The following is a 20131-nucleotide window of genomic DNA, read 5'->3' on the forward strand; positions in this document are numbered from 1 at the left end:
TGTGGTTTAGAAAATGTAACTGTGCTTCCTAGAAGAAGGCATCTTTTTACATAGACACGTGATGAGTTTGTGATTGCTACTTTGTTATTTTTAAGTGCACAAGTATCTTTTATAAATCTCCCAACTTAACGTCTAGTAGCGATAGGCTGATGTCAACAGACACAGCCACTTATGCAAACACTCTTTGAGGGCCTTAACGTCTTGGAGACTGTAAAGGAGTCCTAAGGCAGAAAGTTTGGGAACCACCGATCTGGAGTGAATTTCTGAAATGCTCCCAGACGGTTCCAGGGGCTGCATAAGCTTAACTCTTAAGAGACAATTATTTACTTATCCAATCGTCAAACTACCTGCCTTTTGTGAGAGACCTCCAATTAGCCTAAAATGTTTCCTTGTGGTCTGTTCCAGGTGAGAGCCTCACATGGCCAGTAAAGCCGCGTGGCCCGACTGGGCACCGTGGCGGTGCTGTACTCAGACGGGGGTACAGGAGATTCGGAGGCTGCATGATGCATCAGGAAGAGCGTGCCCCCCGGGGTCAGAGACCCCTCGGTTTGGATTCTGGCTCCTTTACAGAGTCAAAGAGGCTCAAGAGAACATCAGTCAAATGCAGAGAGACAACTGGGCAAATGTGAAGGTAGCCTGGGTATTACAATCACTGTTAATTTTGTCAATGACATCGTGGTTGTGTTTTCTTTAAAAAAGGTTCTTACCAACCTTTCCTCTCAGAGATATTTACCTGTGTGATACTCTGTCTAGTGGGTGGCGGGACGGGGGTGAGAGGAGGGGGTTCCAAAGAAAGGAGCCGGGCCGATGAGGGCCGAAGCTGAAGGGTGGGCACAGGGACTTCCCATCACTCTTTTCTCTTTGGTGTATGTTTTGTATTTTGCACAGGAAACTTTTTTTTTTTTTAAATCCCAGTACCACCGCACATTAGCTAAACTGCCTTGGACAAGTCACTTAATCTCTTAAAACAGAAAATAATATTCATTCTTGAAGGATGCTGTCAGGATTGAAAAAAAAAAAATGACCCCCGGAGAGCACTTACCGCTGGAGTCCAGCCCAAAGCGATCGCGATGCCAAGCCAACTCTGGCTGAATGCTAATGTCCCCCGTGTTTCTTGTACCTTATTTAATCCCCACAACCATCCCTTGATACAGGTATTATTATCTCCCTTTTCCAGGTGAGTAAGCTGAGGCACGGAGAAGTTAAATAACTTATTCAAGGTCGCACAGTAAGAGCCAATCTTGCGGCCCCGCCTTGGACCTCGGGCTCTCATACTGTCTATGTATCCTGTGCTGTCTGTGCAGACATTCGATAAATGGTGGGAGATTCAGGCCTTTGACATTTTTTTTAATACTTCATATAAACACATCTGATATGAATATCCTCTGGCCACCGGATAATATATCAAGGGCCGCAGGACAATCGAATCGATTGGTCTCGGAAATTTATTTCCACTAGCAGTGAACCCAGGTACCTGTTAAGTGCAGATGTCAGCCTGAACCCAGGGTGCTTTTCTTCTTTCCAAGGATGCTGCTGCCTTTAAAAACCAGAGTGACAGAAAAAGAAAAGATGTTCAATCCACAGGAGCAAAGGGGAGCCTGGGGCCTGAGTTTGAGAACTGGCTCTTCTCACCTGGCGGCACAACCTGAGGGAAAGTCACTTCAAACGCTCCATGACTTGGTCATTTTGCTCAACGGTGTTAAAATGAGGTCAGACTGAGTGATCTCTCCACCTCCTAGGATTCCTGATCTCCGTGATAAAAACTACCACAAATCCACGAGAACAGGGTTAGCTGGCTGGGCACATAAGGAGGTTTGGTTTTGTTTTAAAAAGGGGATTTATAAGCACCTTTGAAATAGTTCGATTCTAGATTCTATGGCCGACTCCTCTCTGGGGGAAATGAGGTCTTGCCCAGCACACATCCCGCGTGTCTGCAGAGGGGGCGCCCTGGCCGTCCCGGATGCAAAAATGCTATTCCCGTGTAGACGGCCATGAGGAGGAACACGTTAACTGTTGTAATTGCCCAGTTTGTGAAAATGTCAATCCAACTAATCCCAGGGCTCTGGGAAGCTGAAGACATTTTTTCTTGGATCCAAGTTTGCAAAATAAAATAATCAGTTTAGAGATGCCTTTTTATGATTTAAAACGCAGTATTGTATTTATCCCACGACTTGCATCCCAGAATTCTTGAGGGCAGGTGACAACCCAAGGAGGCAGGGGCCCGCCATCACTCATCTTTAGCGGACTTCCCAGGTCCTGACTATGTTATTCACGGTGAAGTGCTCAGTCGGGATTTGCCCAGAGAGCGGATGGAGAGTCGACCTCAACACAGAGAGCTGATTTTTTTTTTTTTTTTTTTGATATGTACACTTCAAGTGTCTCCTAAATCTGACCCGGTGACCTGAAAATGATATCGCATACACAGTGGATACACCAATCTTTTCAGTTGGTTTTATATTCTGTCGCCTGCTATACTCGAAAATACTCAATTTTGTTTTGTATATGCCCTTTGTATATGAAAATACTCAGAGAGTCTAAATCAAATCCACTGTGTAAATTACAGTTTTAGAAGCTTCTTAAATCTTTCTTTCCTTCCAATGGCTTACGAGGACACCCCAAGCAAAGGTGTTTATTTTTCCTATTTTTCCGTGTCTTCAATAGAAGAATACCAAATCAGAGCATTCCATTGGTAGATGTGCTCCAAATGCGTTTGTTTGATTTTAAATATGAAGATCTAGGTTTATTTTAAATTACTTTTCACCTTAGACTTCCATATAAGCCTATGATTGTTCATGGAGGACCTAAGTTTTGTAAGAGAAAACAAAATTCCATGATTCATACTAGAAATCTCTACAGCAACATTCAAGGTGGATAAAATTAAGTGGAGCCATCGACAAACATGTGCCCATCGTATCTTTTTAAAATACGGCTTGCTGGGGCATCTGGGTGGCTCAGTAAGTTGAGCGTCCGACTTCGTTCGGCTCAGGTCGTGATCTCACGGTCCGTGGGTTCGAGCCCCGCGTCTGGCTCCGTGCTGACGGCTCGGAGCCTGGCGCCCGCTTCGGATTCTGTGTCTCCCTCTCTCTCTGCCCCTCCCCGGCTTGCTCTCTGTCTCTCTCTCTCAAAAGTAAATAAACAGTGAAGACATTTTTTAAATACGGCTTGCTTACCTCGGCCAACTCTCATCCAGAGGCTGTGAGGAGTAACTGGCTCCGAAAGCACCACCATCGAAGTGGAATTGTTAATAAAGGAAACTAAAATTAATGGAAAGTTGAAGCAGAACGAAGACGCCAGAATCATGGAGAGTCAGACAACAGGGTTTCTGGTTCTCATCTGTTTCTCTGCCCCGATCGCTCTTCCTCCGGGCCTTCCCTCCACAACTGCCTCTGGAAAGTGCTGTCTCTGAATGATTCATGTGTGGGGTCTGTCTTTTTTTTTTTTTTGGCCGGCATAGCGTCTTTTGTTTTCAAGAACTGCCTCCACCCTCCACCCCAAACCTGGTAAGGCCGCCATTCTTTGGAAGCCCCTCTGTCCCAAGGCTCAGTATTTCCAGTCAAGGTACCTTATACCCCCGGCCACAGTGATTGGTCAGGGATGGGCTCCTGACATAAACAAAGCCAGAGAGTGCCTCGGAGGAGAAAAAAAGGGTGCCCTCAGTTGGGGTGATGAGCCCAAGAGCCACGTCAGTCTGCAAGGAGGCAAAGCCCATCCACCCAGGAAGTCAACACAGACTGACAGGTGTGATCCCCCTACCCACCAGGGGACACGTAGCGGATACAGTCTCAGGGCTGTTGTGCGAACCCCTGGATAATGCCCTTGGGTTTCCAGGGACATAAGTCAGTAAGTTTCCTTTTTTCAAGCTGAGGGTTCCTGTCACTTACAACCAGAAGAGAGCTGCACTAGATTTGTGGAGAAATGGTAAGTTCCTTGGGCTGTCGGGGGCTCCATTTTCTAAATTCTGTACTCTTCCAGGGATGGTGCCCTGGGACATATTCCAGACGCAGAGAGAAACGGATGTGATGCGACAATATCCACGCCGAGGGCAGTAGAGGCGTTTAGTTAATTTAGTTCATTTACACCCATAGAACAGTCTCTTCAAAACATCTTTAATCATAATAACCTCCTGCTACAAACTGTAATGATTCTATACAGCAGCCACCACGTGCGTGGGCTCAGGAGGAAGGGGAGGGGGCCCCCGTCACGCAGGCCTGGCCTGGGCGTCCCCGATGAACGACTGGGTGTGAAAGGCCCCTGTGGCCGGGAGGGGCGTTACGATCACGAGGTCCACTCTCTGTATTTGTTTTGTCATCTGCAGCTAGCTTATTTCTTAATCTGAACCTAAGTCCACACGGTAAGAGATGATTTTCAAAAGGGAGACACTTCCTCAACGATGGGGCTTCGCGCATGTGAAGTGCAGGCTGGAATACGCCACAGGAGGCGAGCACGAAGGAGGCAGGCCCCCTGACCGATGAAAACCACCAGAGCCTTGATGGACCGAGCCATCGGCCAGGAGGCACCGAGTCTCCCCACCTGCGGGCATCTGTCTTTCCGCTTCCTGCAGAGTTCAATGGATCTCCGTGGGGAGAAGCGGAACGTCAGGAAGCAGAAGGTTCCCGTTTCTCTCAGTACCCTGCCGCCCTAAGTCCCCGAGGCAGTGCGGCTAACACAACTTAGCACGTGGAGCCTTAAGAGTAACAGAATGACCAAGCGCCCATTACCTCAATGGTGAGGTTCGAGGCAGCACGTTAACCTTTCTGATGCATGTTAACAGCATGGACGTGTAGTGGTTTCCTGAAATTAACTTTCAGGAGTTCCCACTGCATCGCCCAGGCCGGGGTGCGGCGGCTGCTGACAGGTGAGGTCCCCCCACCCACCAGCTCCACGCCGCCCTGATGCGGAAGTCCGCGTGGACTCCCCACCGGTCGGCCGCCCTGGGCTCCGGCCGTGCCCTCCTCGGCCTCCCAAGGGGCCGGGGCCCAGGCACACCACCACCGGGCCCGGCTGGGGTTCTTGACGCGATGAGGCCGGGACAGCAAAACTCAAACGATGTGACCGCTGAGCATTCTTAATTCTCCCTGGCACATGTCATTTATTGGCCGTTTAAAAACGCAAGAGCTGCTGGGCATCAGGAGAAACGCTAACGCCACTGGCTCACGAAGCTGCAGTCAACCGAAGGCAAGCCCAGAAAAGTCTTCTTAAGATTTCAGGAGCTTTCATTCAGGTGGCTTTGACTAGTCCACAACACCGACATGTCCTACAGGACAACCTAAAGATGGGGAAATACCCTTATTCGTCAACTTGAATTTACCATTAATTCAACAAACGACCGTGGCGCCTACCGGCTGCCAACGGAGAAGCAGCCGGCAGCAGGGTTTTTAACGAGCCAGACCAGCTCCTCGGCCATCACCCCCGGTTAGCCTAGGTTAAAAGGTCCCCACATTAGTGTGCACCTTTTTATTGGCACACCCGCCCCACGCACTCCTTTTCAGGTCCTTTGCTCCCCCCTCCTCCTCCTCCTCCTCCTCCTCCTCCTCCAATCCTGATGCCCCCTGAGCCCCAGGGCCTCACAGCCTCTCAGCCCATGTTGCTCACAAAGGCACACGACGGGGACAAGGGCCTCGGAATTGCTGGGCATCACGCCGTGGGGGCAGCGTGGGAGGCTGGAGACACTCGGGGAGGAGTGCCCGAGGACACAGAGCCGGGCCCACCCAAGCTCACCGGGGGCGGGGGGGGGGGGGCGGTCAGTCCTGCCCCGGCCTCTGGCTCCAACCGGCATTGGGCACCCTGTAGTCCAGGGACCCCCAAACCCGCCGCCGACAGTTCGTGCCAAGCCCCAGTTTCCCACCGCCTGCTCGGCTTTGCCACCAAAAGTACATTCAAACTCCACCTGGACAGTAGTAACTCCCGCTCCTCCCTCGCGTCTGCTCCTTTTCTCGCCCATCCACCGTGCTTAACCCACTGACGTGCTCCCCACATGCCTTTGGATCTGGAGAGGAAGCTCCTTGTGTCCCTGCCTCAGTCCGCCGACCAAAGGCCTCCCCTCCTCCTCCTCCACGTGGGCAGTGTCACAGGGAAGCTTCTTACTCACTCTTCCCCAAAGGAAGGGGAGTAGCTCTTCTGCTGATAAGACAGGACATCTGGTGGCCCATCTACCCATGGGTGGGGTCACTGAGCCACAGAAGCTCCAGACGCATCCACCCTGTCTCTGCTGTGCTGCTGGCCTCGTGGCTGGAGAGCACAGCCCGGCTTCTCCTTTCGGCTTCCTGTTCCCATGTGGTAAGCGCACCTGGGGCAGGGCTCAGGAAGAGCCTTCTAGAGGCAGCCTGGAGGCTGGCCGTCTTGTCTCCGAGCCTCTGGAGCTCAGGGTTCTACCAGGGGGCGGTTTGTGGGGCAGGCCCAGGACCTCCCATGCAGCCGGCCGGGCGAGTGGACTCTGAGTCTGCTTTCCTGGAACCCGCCCGCAAGACGACTCCCAGGGTCAGACTGAACACACAGAGCCGGTCCCAGTCTGGTTCCTTCCTAATTTCTCAGCCACGTCTTCGCCATCATGTTACTTCCTCTTGTCCTGTTTTGCCTCCAACTACGTCCTGCTAGAAAACATCTTGGAGTCCAACGTCACGGAGAGAATCTGAGTGGGATCTTTCGGAGTCCTTGCGCGCGTGGGAACATCTTTCTGCTCCCCTTGGCACGCGAGCGACAGACAGGTCGCATGTGGAATTTTGGAGTCTGAACATTTTCTCCTGAGAAGCTCTAAACATCAGCCCGTTCCTTGTCCTTTAAGATGGAAATCGCTAGTGGGTATTAGGTAAAAGTTGGGTTTTGTGATCAGATCAGATGCATTTTGTTAGTCCCGGGTGAAGAGAAAAAGTTTTTTAGCTGCAAGCCTTCTTAGAGCCCTGGGGGCCGGCGGGGGGGGGGGGTGGGGAGCGGAGTGGCGTTTCCTCAAATGTAACAGGCCGAGTACGTCAAAGAAACCGTGTTCTATACACCAATGTCCTAAAACCTTCATCTCGTTGTGCGAACAGACTCGAAGCAAGGCCTGTCCCAAAGAGGAAAGCCATTCCTGACTCTGGCAGGTCTCAAGGCATCCCTTCGTGACCACTCACGCTGCTTCCCCAGATGCGATGCACTCCTGCGCCTTGCTGGGAACATAAATCAGACATTTTTCCACACGCTTATTTTTCTCTCTTTCTAAAAGCACCTTTAGAGGAAGGCGTTTACCATGATTCTCCAGCGTGTCCCCTGCGTTCTCGATGTGTTACCCACAGGTCTAAGATAATATCATATGTGCTGCAAATTCACGTTAATTGTTCAGAAACGTGACCAGACGGCGAGTGGGACCCATGTCCGCTGCCCTTGAGGAGGGAAGAGGGCTGCTGCAGAAACCAGCGGCCGCAGACACGTAGAAGAGCCCCTAAGCTGAGTTCGCAAGCCCAGGCCCCAGCCAGGGACCAGGCGGTGACCCCCCCCACCCCCGCCTTCTGAGTGTGGCCCCAGGCCGGAGCCCAGCTGGACAGCGCCCTGGTCTTTGCTTGTGGTGGCTGCCTGTGGCAGCAGCAAAGCCTAGGGCACTAGCTCTCTCTGAGGCCACAGCTGCCCACTGCACGAGGAATGTCCCCAGGCCAGTGCCCTGCTTGCTACCCACTCGGGGAGGAAGCCAGAATATTCGTTAAACAATGTCCGTTTCATGTGAGATCACTGTATCACAGGACTGAACCCCTGTCTAGGCCAGTCTGCCACGCTGAAGTAACTTCCAAGCCAATAAACAGCTGCAGGAAGAGAATTCTGGATACGTTTTTTTCCTTTTCTTTTTGTCCTAACAAAGGTTCAAACTGGTGTGAACACTTTCAAATGACAGAAGTGGGAGACAGACATTAAGGAGGTAACAGAAGACCTTGTGTGAAAGGCCACTGTTTTAAGCAAATTATTTCAAAATCAACTGAATGTGGCCACGAAAGGAAAGATAAAATCTTTCTCCCAAGTTCTTCTGATTTATGTCAGTACCTTCGACTTATAATTATCCCTCTCTTATATTTCACTAGGAGCTCACGGCCCCTTGGTTCCGCAGAAGAGACACGCTGTCCATTAACGGACCGGCCTGAGCTCAAAAAATTTTTTGTATCAGCAGATGCCCAGTCCCCAGACCCCAGTTAGGTTGTGCTTAAGAAGAGAACAGAGAGAGGGGTCTCACGACCTGTGGATCAGACATGTACTGTGTGATGAACTTTAATCTATCTGTGCATTAATTTAGTTTTTGCTTCCCTTCCCCTCTGAAGGTGACCTGTATTTGCTGCTGTTTTCACAAGGGGACCCATAGATGGGGTCAGGTGACACCCTGTGGTAAATCACCTGGGAGGAGACCGAGTCCCCTGAGCACATGGTGTGGTCTCCCCTTCTGTGACTCTGCACAAGATACACCGTCTTCCTGGAACATTCCCTCTCCAGCTGCCTCCCTCTTTCTGCATCACCTACCACCTTCTGCCATCATCTTCCTTAATCATTTCTTTACCTGTTTGCTGTCCACCACCTCCCCCAGACCAAAACCTCACCAACGCGGGGACACGTCTTGTTCCACCACCCAGTCCCCTGCGCGTGGACAGTACTTGTACAGAAAAGGGACTCTGCAGATCTCTGCTGAGTACACAAATACATCATCCCCTTACTGGTGGCTCATCCTGCAAGCCTCAGACGTACCGCAAGGATGCCTTTTCCAGCCTCCCGTCACTGATCCCGGCCGCCCCTCCTATGAGCTGCCTCGATGATAGCTCACCACACTGCACTGTGACCACTTTAAGCAACATGAGGACAGGGACCAAATTATGTTCGCCATTATGCCTGCAGTGTCTCAGCGGGGCCTGACACTAGTAAATAATTTTTTTTTAATGTTTATTACTTTTTTGAGAGAGAGAGAGAGAGAGAGAGAGAGAAGAGAAGGGGAGGGGCAGAGAGAGACGGAGATACAGAAACCAAAGCAGGCTCCAGGCTCTGAGCTGTCAGCACAGAGCCCGACATGGGGCTCAAACTCACGAACTGTGAGATCATGACCTGAGCCGAAGTCGGACGCTTAACGGACTGAGCCACCCAGGAGCCCCTCATTGTTTTTAACTGAATGAACATTGTCCTCTGTCACTTTCCTTCAATCCCCTCCTCTTCTAAGTTATTCCCTTGGTTAAAAGAGCTGTGAGCATGTGTATATACTTAGACCATACTTGCTGTAAAAAGGCTCTGAGATAGTTGCAATTATACAGGTATTTATATATACGGCTATGAATATGTCATGTATGTATTATACTATTTACAGAGAACACCTACAGGAGAAAAAGAGAATCAAGACTTTGGAAAAAGACATATTGTTAAATCAAGCAAAGAAACACTCGGAAGTCTTTTGCTTGAAAATTCTCAGCAGTCTCGATGAGGGTTTGGTGTACATGCTCCTCCCACACGTGAGCACGTTGAGCCGAAGACTCGTCTGGATTCTCCTCTCCCTTTTGCGTTCTGCGTAAGGGTTATTACGCGTTCCAGAAGGGAACCCGCAGAATCAGCTGTCACCGTCACCCTCCCTGACAGCAGTCACATAATACATAAAACTAGAAGTCAGGGTCTGTCGTGGACCCTGTGTCCGCGGTGTGTCCCTTGGGGGCGGAAGAGAGGGGAGACGGGAACGTTCCCTGGGGTCGCTATCCCTGCCTCCAAATAGGAAGCTGGAGGAAACCCGGGGGCAGGAGAAGCGTGTCCCCTGTGTGTGTCCTACAACCCCCCCACAGGGCCTCTCTTGACGGCAGGAGGGGGTCCGGGGACCGACCCACCGAGTGCTGGAGGCAGGGGAGAGGCCCAGGCCCGGAGTCCGCTTGACCCGGGCTGAATCCAACCTCGACAGCGGGAATCTGGGACAAGTGACTTCGACGCTCAGCTTCCTCCTTGGAAAATGCGGGTTAAAACGCATGAACTACTCAGTGAGTTTTGAGGACGGAATGACACAGAAATGGCCCGGCGCAGTGCCTGGCATGGGTAGGTGCTCAGCAAACACGCGTGCCCTCCCCCCACTTCCTGGTTTCTCGAGAAGCCAGCTCTACCATCACTGCCAGGAACCAGCTGTGCAGTGACACGCACCCCGCCTTCCTGTGCCCTCCTCCACCCCAGAGGGGGGAGCGTAGGGAGGGCACAGGGCCTCCCGGCACGCTGCTTCCACGTCCTCTCCCACAAAACTGTGTCCTCGAAGCCCTGAGCACAACGCCGGTGGCCCGGCGGTGACCACCCCGCCCACTGCCTAAGCCCCGGCCCCTGAAAAACAAAACTATCAGGGGACTTTGAAATCTCCTCTTCTTCATTCCTACTTAACAGCGTAGGTCTTGGCGTAAGTGCTGCATAAGAATTTTCCTAACTTTATACCGTAAGGCGTCATTTACTGAGCTTGGAACTGCATAAATAGGAGATCATATGAACTTTCTTCTGTAAGTTCTCACAGCAGGGTCCCCGGGTCAGCAGAAATAAAAATCAGCCAGATTCCCACATGTCTGTTTTAGCTAGATAGACCAGGTCTCTCTAACCTGGTTCAAAGTCAGGTTTAACTGTGCCTTGGCTGACCTCGGAAGAAAATCCTGAGGCGGCCTTGCAACAGGGCCGGGTTACAGGTTCTGCTTATGTCCAGTTACGTCACCCGACTCCGCTTTATCACCATTTTCATCAAGTAAACACCCGCGATGATCTTTCCAATTTTCAGCTGCAGAGATGTTTCTAGTTTCCAACTCGTTTGTTTTTATTGCCTCCCTTCATCAGATAAAACGAAGGCTTGGAGGCCAAAGGGGAACTGTAGGGAAGAAAAACCTTGAAAACCTTTCAAACATTTCAGAAGTCATACTGCCCTCAGACAACGAGAAAGGATATTTGTCGTCCCGGCTTGTCCCCAGACCGTCGGTGGAGCGCGTGGAAGCGGGTCCTGGCTGGCCTCTCCACCAGCCCGTGGTGGCGGGTCCCCCGTGCGCTATCAGCCTGGTGCAGGGACGGCTGCGGAAAGAAGGGAGAGGAGTCGGCCTGTGACCATGAAATCACCACACTCACCCTCAGCAGCGGTGGCAGATGAAATGCAGATTCGGATTTTTACGAGTGTTTATGACTGTGCCTCGAGTCAAGGTAAACACAGTCACGGAGCACGTGGGGCTGTTTCTGTAGGAGTGCAGAATAACGGAAAACGGTCTTTAGTGTGTTAAGATAAAGGCCAAATCGATGATATATTAAAAGCTGTCACAGTTACGAGGCAGGACCACAGGTTCATACATCACACCCCAGACACTCAGAAGTATGCTTGAAACGCAAGAGGTCTATTTCAGACAGAGGTAAGCTGGATACCTATAGTATCTAGAAATACAGATACAGTATCCAGAAATGTGTGTATACACACACACACACACACACACACACACACACACACACACACACAACACAGTATCCAGAAATACAGATACAGTATCCAGAAATGTGTATACACACACACACAAACACAGTATCCAGAAATACAGATACAGTATCCAGAAATGTGTGTGTGTACACACACACACACACACACACACACACACACACAGAGTATCCAGAAATACAAATACAGCATCCAGAAATATATATACATAGTATCCAAAATACAGATATACAGTATCCAGAAATAAACCGGAATACCTACAGACTGTGGGTTATTTGTTTTGCACAGGGTCTTTAAATTTCCAATTGAATTGACAATGTTTAAAAATTCAGGTCTGAGGCTTCTAGGGAAAAATCTGAGCACCCAGGCCACGCCAGTCCCACGTTCCCATGTGGCAGAATGGACTGAAATCGAGAGTGGCTGCTCTCTGTAGGCGGGACACCCGTTCTCGTGCTTTTAATGCTTACACCAGACCACCGACTGACTTACTACGTTAGACATTTGAGTCTGTAACCCCTCAGTTAAGGAAAGAGAAAAGAATGCTACCTCGACACGAGTTGAAAATGCGCAACTCATTATTCCCCAAAATGGCACAAATGAAAATACAAACAGATTCAAGATAAACCCGTGGTCAATAAATCCGAAATCCTTTCTTAAGGGAGGCTTGGGTACATTCTTCTTAAGTTTATTTATTTTGAGAGAGACAGACAAGCAGGAGAGGTACAGAGAGAGAGAGAGAGAGAGAGAGAGAGAGAGAGAATCCCAAGCAAGCTCCACACTGTTAGCACAGAGCTCGACGCAGGGCTCAAACTCATGAACCATGAGAGATCATGACCTGAGCTGAAATCAAGAGTCGGACACTTAACCAAGTGAACCACCCAGGTGCCGTGGGGGTACATTCTTAACATTTTTGAGACTGGCATCATAAAAGGCAATCTTTTTGGTTGTCAAAGGCCAAACGCTAGGCTGGACCACTGTATCACATATATGATGTGCGCGTAGTGTATATATAACGTTACACAAGGGATGGATGTGTTTGTGAAATATACGAAAGCAGATTTTCTTTTATCTAAACTGAATCATGTATAAATAGCTTGCTCTGAAAGGAATCCTATAACAGAGGATGTTTTTATAGGGGAGCTATTTCTTTTAGCTAAGAATTGGTGGTTACTTTTTCTTTGCTAAACATGGATTTTCTCACACTGGACTTGGGAAAGCCTCTTATTTCTCCAGAGCAGGCTGATACAATGTCTAAATTAATGGAGTCTAAGAGTTCTAATCTCTCTCTCTGTTTATTTTTGAGAGAGAGAGAGCACGAGGTGCAGAGAGAGAGAGGGAGACACAGAATCCGAAGCAGGCTCCAGGCTCTGAGCTGTCAGCACAGAGCCCAACGTGGGGCTCGAACCCACAAACCGCGAGATCATGACCTGAGCCGAAGTCAGCCGTTCAACCGACTGAGCCACCCAGGTGTCCCGTCTAATCTCTTTTTCAACCCAAATCTGTCATCTCCTAAAACAAAGAGATCTTCGTGAGGAACAACTTCTGAGGGCATGAAAAACAGCCATTGTGATGGGTAAGCTGGGTGCTGATCTCAGACAACACAGCATCATCTTCCAGGGAGTGACAAATTGAAATACCTTGTTAATCAAGAGGACGCACACCCACATCACACGGTTTTCAAAACCTGTTTACACAGGAACACGAGGGACAGATGACTTTGTTCCAGGGTAAAAGGGAGGATTCTCTGGTAATAGGACCAATATTCACCTGACTGGTGTTACATGTCCTTGGAAACACACTTTCATCTAGGAGTCTCGGAGTACGGAGACCAGCCTACAGAGGTGGGGCTGAGGGCCTCTAGAAGGGGTTCCAAAAAAGCAGAGAGTTCTTGGAACGTCTGGCAGACTTCCTTACACACATACTTGCTGTTCATACTCGCCTCTTTTGCAGTCACCAAATGCATGGGCCCAAATCCTGTATTGCTACCTGGACTCAGCTTGGGGGCGGGGGATGGTCTCTGCCAACATTGGATATTTTCTTCTCGTGCTCAGCGTGACACTACTGAAGCCCCCTGCCCCTCTAGCAGCTGGTCTTCTTCCAAACTACACTGAGCTTTTCGGCCTTCTGGACTCACAGGCACCTGCCTTGCTCATGACATGAGCTCAGCAGGTGTTCTGTGTGGGAAGCGGGGGGGGGGGGGGGGGGGGAGGCGGGGGGGGCGCTGAGCAGACTCAAGAAGAGGAAGCCTGTGGGGGCGCCTGGGTGGCGCAGTCGGTTAAGCGTCCGACTTCAGCCAGGTCACGATCTCGCGGTCCGTGGGTTCGAGCCCCGCGTCGGGTTCTGTGCTTACAGCTCAGAGCCTGGAGCCTGCTTTGGATTCTTTCTCTCCCTCTCTCTGTCCCTCCTCTGCTCACACTCTGTCTCTCTCTCCCTCTCCTTTAAAAATAAGCATTAATGGGGCGCCTGGGTGGCTTGGTCGGTTGAGCATCCAACTTCGGCTCGGGTGGTGATCTCACGGTCCGTGAGTTCGAGTCCCGCGTCGGGCTCTGGGCTGATGGCTCAGAGCCTGGAGCCTGTTTCCGATTCTGTGTCTCCCTCCCTCTCTGCCCCTGCCCTGTTCATGCTCTGTCTCTCTCTGTCCCAAAAATAAATAAAAAACGTTGAAAAAAAAATTAAAAAAAAAAAAAAAGAAGAAGAGGAAGCCTGTGAAACACTATGGCCTTGTGCCTGCTGAGAGCTAAGAGTCTGTTATTTAACAATGTATCTCTTAGGTCGACTCTAACACAAAAAAGAACCTGAAGGCCAAGGGCTCCGTGCTTTCAGTTCCTTTTCAAGTTTTATCCATAGTTTTTTTTGACGTGGGTTGTACCCACACAGCACATACATTCTTGTGGTCTATTTCCTGTACCTATTTTCTGTGTGTGTAACCCTTACAGCTATTAATTCAGCAGGTGCACAGTATTTCACTTCCAATGTTGAGGAGGCCCACACCCCATGCTGCAATTCAAGAACATGAGCTTTGGAGTCAAAGAAACAGTTCCAGTCCAGAATCGTTCACTTAACAGCCAGTCGTCCCCTCTCTCTTATCTGGAAAGTGGACGTGATACTGCTGATAACTTCCTCACAGGCTGAAAAAACGAAATTAGATGATGCACGTGAAAGCTGCCTTATCCCAGGGGCACTGGGGCTTACCGGCCGAACTGCTCCCCCACCTGCTTCAGTGCACAGGTTGAAGCCCTAGCCCCCAGAGGGACTGTATGTGGCCCCAGCAGGAAATGCAGGTTAAGTGAGGTCCTACAGGTGGGCTCTCATCTAATAGCACTGGTGTCCTGTTAAGAGGAAGAGACCACAGGAACACACACACACAGAGGAAAGGCCGTGTGAGGGCAGGAAGAGAGGCCTGACCAGAAACCCGCCCTGCCCACATCTCGATCTTGGACGTCCAGCCTCCAGAACTGTGGGACACGAGATTTCTGCTGTGTCAGTGGCCCTCCGCCCCCACCCCCCAAGTCTGTGGTGTCCTGTTAGGGCAGCCCGAGCAGACTAAGAACACTGGGCATTAGAAGGAGGATGGATGTCTAGGTGGTTGGGTGTCGGGAAGCATCTTGTTAAAGGTGAGGCCACCCCACAGAGTCCTTTTATGGACAGCACGGGCAACACCATTGGTAGGGGCTTTCCCGCTACTCTGAGCCTCCCAAAGTATCCCTAAAGGACCTAGATCTTTGTTAGGCACCCATCTGCTGCCCATGCCGGGTCACCTCTAAAAGCTACAGCCTGGGATGTATGGCTGGACAGACAGAATGCTGGCAGGGCTCTGTGTGACTGGCTCTGGCCCACGGTTCGGGAGCAGACATGATATACATTTGTCCAAACAGAAACTCTCCTACTCTCTTCCTTCTGCCCTGAGAATTCCATGACCCAAACAGGGATGCTCCCTCAGCCTCAGTTATCCAGGAGAGCCCCCAGCAACAAAGAGGAGTTAAAAAAAAAAAAAAAAAAGCTTGCCCCAATCCCAGAGTTTTGGGAGTGGTTGTTAGCACAACGAAGCTAATATGACAGTGACAGCAGAGAGAGGCTACAGTGATGTGCAGAGTCCGATTTTCCTTCAAGTCAGAAGAACCTGGGAAATTGGCACCTGTTTTGAGGATGGACCCGGGTTTGGGCTCTGATAAACACCATCCTGTTTGAGGACACGGGACCCAGACACTAAACGAAGAAGAGAAGGCTTCTGTGCCTCCGCATTCAACCGCCCCTCCCCCTGCCGCGGGGGCCCCAGGGCCACACTACCCGCAGGCAGACCGAGTGCGTGCTGAGGGCCCCAGCAAGGCCAGGGCAACACCCAAGAGGGTGTTGAGCCGATGTCCAATAACGTTTCAAGTATTCGTGGTGGGAAAATTCAAAATTTAGCTGGGCTTCCTTGCCTTTTTGTTTGTTTCGGGACAGCTTGGTGGTTTTTATTCAGGAACACACACACACAGGAAGGGGGGTCCGGTCACCTCTCCAGGGCCTGCACCAGCACACGCCTTACCACGCTCCCCCCACCCCTTTCTAGGCACTAGGAAGCAGGTGGAAAGGGCACACTGTGGGTGGCGACGTTCTTGGTGGCAGCCTGAGACAACGCAGTGGGGCCAGTGTCAATGGCCCGACGATGAGGTTCAGCACCGGGAGGGTCACACGGGAACCTTAGCAGCGAAGGGGCCAGCTATCAAATTCCATTCCACGTTGGGACCTAACTGGCAGAGGCTGAGTGTGAGAGGAAAGGACCGAGCGGTAACACAAGGCAGGGGAAAGGTGGATTCTGGGCTTAAGTCGCCAAATTTGACAGAAGGCAGACTGAGGGTGGAGCACAGCCCAAGCACCAAGGTTCCAAGGACCTCGACAGTGAAGGGCAACGAGGTGGGTTTGCGTTGGGGGTCGGGGGTAAAGGTGACTCCTGAGTCGGCAAGGAGACCAGCTACAGTCGACTCTTGCCTACTTTCTGTCGTTGGGCCTTTTGGGGGGGGGTGCGGGGAAGGAGGCAGACCCCACGCAGTTCAAGGTGCTGCTGAGAACGGGACGTCCACTTACAGAGAGTCTCGCCCTCAGGCCTCCTCCCTTTGCAGGATTGCAGGCTCCCCGATTGTTGTGAAAGTATCTCTTTGTGGATGGCAAATTAGATCAGGGATGCAGGTATTAGGATGGCTGCTGGGGGGGGGTCGAGGCTGGCTGAGATGAAACAGAACGTGTGAATCTTCCAGAGGAAGCAGAGTTGCGCGTTTCTGGGCAGAAATCCAGGGCCAACGGCAGAGAGTACGGCGGGCTCAGTGCACCACCCCCCTCCCGGGACCAAGAGCTCATTTAGGTGTCTTTTCGTGGGTGTGGGCGCCCACCTGCTGCCCACATCGCCTCTGAAAGCTGCAGCCAGAGATGACTGGCTGAGCAGTTGCAGGTGAATTTCCTTACCTTTCCTAGGAGGAAAAGTACTTCCTGTCAGTAGGTACCATTGACCTATCAGCGTGACCTCTATTTGCATTAACTCTTTTAGCAGATGTACTGTATTGTTGGCATAGCGTGGAGCTTGTGGTTAATCACAAACCCCAGATCTTTCCACGTGACTAATAAACCACAAGCAGATTCCTACTAAGCCCTTGTTTCGTCGTGACCTGAGCTCAAGTCTGAGAGCTGGAGAGCTGTTCACTGTCCCCTCAAGGGGATGATCATTATTAAAAGTATCCTACGTTATATTCTATATACACACACGTTCTATATATGTTACAGTATATTCTTTATGTGTGAAAGACCAAGCCATGCTTTTTTTTCTTTTTTTCTTGCAACAAAGATCAATCCTAGCTTACGGCTGTATTTCTACACAATGTTATTAAAAGCAGGAGAATTGGAATTTGCCAATTTTCTCTAGTGAAACAGGAATTTCTAAATGCTGGATGACTCTAAATGCAAGTATGTTCTTGTATGCTCTTGCATCAGAAGTTTTAATACATTAAAAAAAAAATGTATTGAAGGGGCACCTGGGTGGCTTCGGCTCAAGTCAAGATCTCACGGTCTGTGAGTTCGAGCCCCGCGTCGGGCTCTGTGCTGACAGCTCGGAGCCTGGAGCCTGCTTCGGATTCTGGGTCTCCCTCTCTCTCTGACCCTCCCCTGCTCACACTCTGTCTCTCTCTCTGAAATAAACGTTTTAAAAAAATGTATTTAAAACATGCAGAGTCCCAGGATGAAGCGTATGTGGTTCCTTCGACAAGCCTGATCCGGGATCCTGTAACTCAGCATCGTTACAAAGGGCTGCACCATCGGTACTCACACACAAACAAGGCTACGTAAGACAGCTTTCGGTTCGACAGCTCGAAGGGAAAAAAGGTAAAACTCCCACAAGAGCAGCATGGATTTTTCTAGAACACCACTGTCAACACTAGAAACACGTCCGGGCCGGCAGCTCCGATGACACGGACGAGGACGAGGACAGTCCGCTTGCCTAAACCAGGGGTTACTCGGTGGCAACCTCACCCATCTCAGTGGCAGAAACAGGAACCCTCGAGGGGAGCAGCCCGAGGGGGCCCCTCAGGTCTTGCATCACACCTGAGCCTGATATGTGGGGCCACCCGCTCTCGGGAACAGGGTGGGAGGAGCCCAAGGAGGGGAGGTGGGGGTCTATGGCTGACAGCTCATTAGGGTGAGCTTCACAGGTAAGAACCAAGGGGTGCTGGCCACAGCGCACCCCAACTCCACACGTTCCTTCTCCACGGGAGACACCAGCATCCAGAAGGAGGAGTGATTTTTCTCAAGGTGATGCAGCTAGTGACAAACTAGCTGGAAGCCTGAACTCAGGATCCTGGTCCTCATCTCGCCATTTTGCCTCCTCTGCTAAGTAGCCTACGAAATCAGGTTTGCGAGTGTGGCATACTGCAGAAAAGAAGTTAAAGATTTTTTTTCAAATGTTTATTTTGAGAGAGAGCGAGAGAGAGAGAAACAGGGGAGGGGCAGAGAGAGGGAGAGAGAAAGAATCCCGAGCAGGCTCCGTGCTGACAACAGCGAGCCTGATGTGGGGCTCGACCCCACGAACCACGAGATCATGACTTGAGCCGAAATCAAGAGTCAGACGCTTAACCGACTGCCACCCCGGTGCCCCAAAAGTAAAAAAGATTTTGTTGAGAGATTTTCCAGACAAAATCATGTTCTTGTAAATCTACTGAAGAGCTAAGAATGACAACACTGCTAAGATATCTGACCATCTTGCAGCATAAAGAACACACACACCTGGCTCATGGGACCAGCACGTTTGGGGCAGGTGTTTGGGGTAGGTGTCTAACTTCCCGTGGGCTAAGAGGTTAGCTGAAAGCCCCAAGGCTCTCTACCGACCATCCCACAGCTTCCTCCGATAGGATGAAATGCTTCCTTAGTCCTTCTAAATTGCTCCGTCTGTGAGTTCACATCGCTTCGTGGTAAACGCACGTAAGACTGGCCCCTGGGCCTGAACAGGCTGCTGCCCTGGGAAGAGTGGAGACTTAGGGAGTGTGGGGGTGAGGCAGGTTCCTTGGGCTGGTGGGGCTTTTCGATGCCGTTAATGGAAGACGTGACCGGCCTCTTCTTTTCAAAAGGACAACCGTGCCTCTCCTGGGAACCCAGCTGGGGACAATTGGAGCCCGCATCCCCCTTGGTTCTCATGAGGAGGAGAGGGAGCCCTGAAGGCCTGCCCACAACACAGAAGAGGCTATGAATTCACTGCCTTGGGGTTAAATGGACTGTTTTCATTCTACCTTATAAACTGAAGAGAATAAAAAGGATTTCATAGCTGGATTAGAGACTCTATTATATCACCATCAAAAAACCAACCAACCAAACAAACAAACCCAAAAAACAAACAAAAAAACCCCCAAAACAACACAAAAACACAAAAAAACCCACACTCCTTAAAGAGCAAATCAAAATGGTTTACAAATCTGCAGGGTCAGACCTGCGCTCGCCCTGCCTCACAGCAGCCCCCACCCCCTTCCTTCGCCCTCCGTGGTGACGGGCAGGAGCTGACGCTTAGAAACGTGCCAGAGGCCGAGGTCCCGAGTCCACCAAGCTGTGAAGGTCCTAGCTTCTGGGAACACGGTCACTTCAGCAGTCGGCCAGCTCTGCACCGTCTTCGGGCTGGTCTTATCCAGTCTGGAAGGGTCATTTGACCCTCAGAGCCCCTGAATCACTGTTGGGGTTTTTTTGGTGTGTGTTTGTTTTGTAACATGGAGACTGTGCCTTTTTGACCACACAAATTTGGGATCCAATCTCCAAAGGAAGAAGTGAACCCCGCGGCGCAGGGGAAAGGAAGCTACGAAGGGGCAGAGCTGGACGCCTGACCTGCTGCTGTACCCGAGGCCCTCGTGTGGCCCCTTCCTCGTCCTTATTGTGAAGTGAAAGGTAAAAGGGGAGTGAAATTATTAAGATAAACTAAGCTAAAGGATTACTCTAAAAAAAACGACAGAGACAAAACCTTTTTTTAAGGTGGCAAAGGTCCAAACACACACAGAAAAGGAAACCAACCAAAGTGACCTCAGGCAAAATAATCTGTCGAAACAGCAAAGCCTAGAACACACCCAGAGTGTGGAGCCTGGGGCTCGCGCCGGGGGCTCCTGCTCAGGAAGGGACAGATGGGTCAGGGTCCTGGCCCGGCTGCGCACGCGCCTCATCTGGAGAGGGGGGAATGACGTCCCACAGATGCACTGAGCCCCGTCATCCTGCCGTCCC

The 20131-nt window shown here is 50.8% G+C and overlaps 1 protein-coding gene across 6 annotated transcripts in view; it reads right to left on the bottom strand.

Moving 5' to 3' along the window:
* CRTC3 (CREB regulated transcription coactivator 3) overlaps nucleotides 1-20131 on the bottom strand; it is a 103011-nt gene that overhangs the window by 33401 nt on the left and 49479 nt on the right. For all 6 annotated transcript variants that reach the window (XR_006963397.1, XR_006963396.1, XR_006963394.1 and 3 more), the window contains exons 3-5: nucleotides 10885-11004; nucleotides 3171-3232; nucleotides 1475-1537 (exon numbers count right to left, since the gene is read on the bottom strand). Coding sequence is in view for 2 of the 6 variants with exons in the window: in XM_047086567.1 (XP_046942523.1) it covers nucleotides 1475-1537; nucleotides 3171-3232; nucleotides 10885-11004 (245 nt within the window). In the remaining 4 variants the exon portion in view is untranslated. The remainder of the gene's footprint in view (nucleotides 1-1474; nucleotides 1538-3170; nucleotides 3233-10884; nucleotides 11005-20131) is intronic.

The sequence above is a fragment of the Lynx rufus genome, unplaced genomic scaffold, assembly GCF_022079265.1.
Source record: "Lynx rufus isolate CCGP_SWC_20201006 ecotype Redwood Valley unplaced genomic scaffold, mLynRuf1.p SCAF_21, whole genome shotgun sequence".
NCBI lineage: Eukaryota > Metazoa > Chordata > Mammalia > Carnivora > Felidae > Lynx > Lynx rufus.